The 5,000-nt window shown below is 51.3% G+C and overlaps 1 protein-coding gene across 1 annotated transcript in view; it reads left to right on the forward strand.

Annotated features, from left to right (window-relative positions):
- Nucleotides 1-5,000, forward strand: part of LOC307082164 (xylosyltransferase 1-like) — a 31,089-nt gene that overhangs the window by 22,149 nt on the left and 3,940 nt on the right. Inside the window, 2 exon segments of the mRNA XM_079745643.1 lie at nucleotides 2,506-2,599; nucleotides 2,602-2,773. Of these exon segments, the coding sequence (XP_079601769.1) occupies nucleotides 2,506-2,599; nucleotides 2,602-2,773 (266 nt within the window).

Raw genomic sequence — 5,000 nt, forward strand, 5'->3', positions numbered from 1 at the left:
CGCCAGGCTATTTCTGACTCTCACATCTCCGTCCTGTCCCGACGTGGCCTGGGGATTCTGGCTTTGGGTGCTTTTTTCTTAGAGAAAAGCTGTAATTGCAGGGCTTTCATTCCAGAGATGTTTGCAGGGTCGATCACGTGGCGACTTCTCAGAAGACATGTTAACGCTCATTAGACGCACACATGTGGCCCAGGAGGTAGAGCGGGTCGGCGATTAACTGGATGGTTGCTGGTTCGATCCCCGGCTCCTCCTCGCTGAGTGTCGAGGTGTCCCTGAGCGAGAGGCCTCGCCCAAACAGCTCCCGGCGAGCTGGCTGTCGCCCTGCGTGGCTGAATCCGCCGTCGGTGTGCGTAACATTGTAAAGCGCTTTGAGTGGCTACTGGTCAGAAAAGCGCTGTATAAATGCAGTCCATTTACCTTTAAATTTCAAATATCGGCTGTTACACTCGACATCTAGAATATTCTATATCGTATGGTCACATGATTCATATTGATGAGCTCAGACTCCAAGTCATCAAGGCACACACACACACACACACCCACACAAACGCGCACGCACACACACACACACACACGCACACACACACGAGCAAGCTGACTTTCCGCCTGTATCGCGTGACTGAAAATAACCCAGCATACTGACCCGACGCAGCGAGGACATGTGCTCTTCATGTGGCCACGGCCGGCCCTGCTTTAGCACGTGCGCTCTGAAGTACACGTCGTCGATCACATGCTACGCTACGCTAATTCGAAAAAATATCAGGCCGGACACTAGCCAGAAGCTAGCCAGCTAGCGGTAAGCCCTCTCTCTGTGTGTCACGGTGGGCCCGGGGACCAGAATAGCATAGCATTTACAAATTAGCTCGGGGTGCTGTTATTTGCTCCCCCTACTCACGGCGGCATCCCACGCCGGCCCCTACTACAGACCTGAGGACACTGAGCACGGGGCCCGCTACGCACGGCTCCGGGAGCAAGTGCGGCCCGAGGAAACTGATCCTGGAAACAGCTGTTTGAGGAGAGCCGGCTTGTATTTTTAGAGCTTTGTAGCCGGTAGTCGGTGCGGTCTCGAAGGTTGTCATTATCCTAATGTCTGGGTTGGCAGTTGGCAAGGCCAACTTGTAACCCCATACAGGAGTGAGGACGCATACTTGGGTGTGTGTCCGTGTGCGTGTGTGTGTGTGTAAGGGGGGTGGGGAGTGGGGGGGGGGGGGAAGAGGGGGGGGGGGGGGGTGGGGTAATGTGTGTGTGTGCATCAACAAATGAGCTGCTCACACAAAGGCATGCAATGAATAGTAAACTATAGACTAGCTCGGCGCATGCAGCCCAGGGTACTCATTATGTCTGCGTTAAGGGCTTCTAAGGGCCGCCGGGGCCCGCCGACAACCTGGGTCTAGTGCCGTAGACACACCCCTTTGAATGACATCATCACCGCGCGCCAGTTCCCCCGGACTCACCCCCCCTCCCCCCCCCGGACCACATGAGATGACAGATAAAAAGGCTGCTAGGAAGTAGAGCATGCATGTGTGTGTGTGTGCGTGTGTGTGTGTATTGTGTGTATGTGTGTGTTTGTGTGTATTTACTGTGTGTGTACTGTGTATGTTTTGGAGTGTGGGGGTGTGTGTACCGTGTGGGGGTGGGGGTGTGTGGGGGTGTGTATTATGCGCATGCATGCGTTGTGTGTGTGTGTGTGTGTGTGCGTGTGTGTGTCACTGCCAGGGAATTAGTGTATTCTGGGTAATCCTTGGCTGTGCTGTGGATGATTTGGGACAGAGTGGAGTAAAGTGCACAATCTTGGTGCAGATATAATATACATAATTCAAGCATGCAGTAAATAGCCAAATGGTTTTAGACTTTAATTAGATTTTAAAGGCAGTCTGTGTCTTTGGCACAATAACTGCTTGTAGCCTTAGATAGTTATAGTTAGAGGGCATTTTATGAGCCACAGATCCATATCATAATTGTAGGGGCTATAGTTGACTTTGGAAACTATAAGAAACGCCTCAATAATTATCACCACTGGCTCATTTCTATTTTTCATCACTATCCCCTATTTAGTTATAAGCTGCGGTCAAACTATTGAGTCTTAAAGAAGAGGCTTCAATCTATTGCGACCTTAAGACGTTCTTAATTTAATGAGCAGGTAGGGGTGATGTCATCAGACTACCCAAGGTAATCTCTCTCTCTCTCTCTGTTTCTCTCTCTATCCCTCTCTCTCTCTCTCTCTCTCTCCCTCCCTCCCTCCCTCCCTCTCCGTCCCTCCCTCTCGCTCTCCCTCCCTCTCTCTCGCTCTCTCTCAATCTGTCTCTCTCTCTCTCTCAATCTGTCTCTCTCTCTCTCTCTCTCTCTCTCTCCCTCTCCCTCCCTCTCTCCCTCTCCCTCCCTCTCCCTCCCTCCCTCCCTCCCTCCCTCCCTCCCTCCCTCTCTCTCTCTCTCTTTCTCTCTCTCTCTCTCTCTCTCTCTCTCTCTCTCTCTCTCTCTCTCTCTCTCTCTCTCTCACGCCCACAGCAGGCCTCCAGGCCCACCTTCTTCGCCCGTAAGTTTGAGGCGTCCGTGAGCCAGGAGATTGTGGGCCAGCTGGACTCCTTCCTGTTCGGGCCGTACCCCCGGGAACGCCGGCGCTCCACGCCTACTGGGAGAACGTGTACGAGCAGGCCACCGACGGCCCCGGGGCCCCGCGCGACGCCGCCCTCAGCTACTACCACGCCTTCGCCCGCATGGGGCTGGCTCGGGCCGCTGGCTCCCTGCAGGGGGACCCCAACGACCAGAGCTGCAGGTAGGGGGGGGGGGAGGATGATGAGGATGAGGAGGATTGTGATGAGGAGGAGGATGAGGAAGAGGAGGATGGTGATGAAGAGGAGGAGGATGGTGATGGTGATGAGGAAGAGGATGATGAGGATGTGGATGATGGTGATGTGGAGGAGGATGAGGAAGAGGGGTAGGATGAGGAGGAGGATGATGATGATGAGGATGATGATGATGGTGATGATAATGATCAGGGAGATGATGATAGTGATGAGGATGATGATGATGAGGATGATAAAGATACCAGGTCCTAACTTCCTGCTGCCTACCGCTCCGCGTAGGGAAGGAGGAAACTGCTTTTTCGCACCCTGAATTGATGGGATGGATTCAGTAAAGATATCGTAAAAAAAATATACAGAACATATGTTAAAATATAGAAGAGCACAAAAATATACGCCCTTTGTTCAAATGTGAATCGAAATGCATTCCGGGAAACCATCATATTCAGAGGTAGTTGGTTCAAAAGTAGCTGCTGTTGAATCCTTCCACCTCTCAATATTAATTCCAAAGTGAAAGTCCATTACAGCCAACACAGCACCGGCCGCTTTCCGAAACGCTTTTCATATGGCGTATTAAAAACAAATGTGTGTTTAACAACCACTGACAAAAACGTCTGGCTTCACATATTATCCATGGGGGAGATCAGGAGGTCATCGGCTCGAGAGCTCTGCAGCAGGTCCACACAGTGGCCGTCAGGTCCAGTCCCGGTGGACCTTTGTGCTTCAGCCCCATCGACACAAGGTCCCCATTGACACCCTCTGGAAGGGCTCGTACGGCAGGGAACGACTGGGTGTGAGTAGGGGCTGTCGGGTATTAAGGTGATAAATCACTCCCGGGATGTTGGGTTGAGTCCCTCTGCACGTCGGCTGGCCGGTCCATAATTAAAAATGAAGATAACCTTCCTCCATGCACAATACTTCCTCAGTGCCCCAGGACAGACTGGGTTTTTCCAGCCTGCTGTGGGTGTGTGTGTGTGTGTCCACGTGTGTGTGTGTGTGTGTCTCTGTGGTGCAGCAGGCTACTCCTACGGGTGGAGTCCCCCAGCAGGCACAAGGAGCTACTTGTCGCTGGCGGGGGGGGGGGCCTGTGGGTGGGGTGTGTGAGTGGTTAGGGAGGGGCACAGGAAGCTAAGGCCAGCGCTGGGTGTGTGGGGAGGGGGGGGGGGATGGGGCGTCGTCCGACATGATTGGTGAACATGTGAGGGCGGGTTGGTAAAACGCTGCAGATAAAGGCTGGTTTGCTGAGACCCCCGGGTTAATTAGCACATTGTCTGTGTCCAGAGGAGACTCAGCCATGTTGGTTGTTCCACTCATCCCCTCTCGCGTTCCCAAATGCGGAAGTTTGCGAGCCATTGATTTGGTTCGTCCACATGTGATCACATACATGAACTGCCGTGGCTAGGTAGTGATCGCCTATAGAACCCATAAAAACCGACAAATCCACAAGTTGCTGTTTCTTATTCTGTTTACACACCGATGCGCGTGCTCACGGACTTAGAGACCGAGAGGCACGCATTCGCTCAGACTTCTTAGTGAAGCCGCTGTCGGAGAGGCAGTGTGTATGAGTGTTCTTAATAGAAGCATTCGCTTAGGCTGCGTTCCAATTCTAATTAAGCAGTTGGTTGAAAGAATGGAGGTAGAACGAGTCGAAATAAAAATGGTACTAGAAAATCAGAATTCAGAATGATTACCTATAAAGCAGCCACAATCTTCACCCAGAACTCAAACTGCGCACCTCTGTCTCTGAGTCCATGAGAATACGCAGTGATGTGTTAACACAGAATGAATCGAAACTTGTGCATTTGTTATTGATTAGCACTGTTGGAGAAAGCTACCTAGCCACTTGCATGTGTTGGACAAAACAAAAGAAGCAATGGGGGCGGCTAAACACTTGATTTTTGTATAATAGATGTCGATTGATAGCAAACTGCCACGTGAGAGTGGGTGAGCTGAACCATTGAAATGGACAATGTCAACAATTAGCCTGCGGCCTTAGAAAGGGCCAAACCCTTTAATAATTCAGGTGACATTTACTAATACAAACAACCTTTTGTGTTGGTGTGTGTGTGTGTGTGTCTTTATATGCCTGTGTGTGTATGTGTGTGTTTGTGTGCATGACTTAATATATGTGTGTGTGTGTGTGTGTGTTTGTGTGTGTGTGTGTGTTTTGTGTCTTAATGTGTTTATGTGTGCTTGCGT

Source organism: Pollachius pollachius (genome assembly GCF_949987615.1).
Source record: "Pollachius pollachius genome assembly, chromosome: 11".
In the NCBI taxonomy this organism is placed as follows: Eukaryota; Metazoa; Chordata; class Actinopteri; order Gadiformes; family Gadidae; genus Pollachius; species Pollachius pollachius.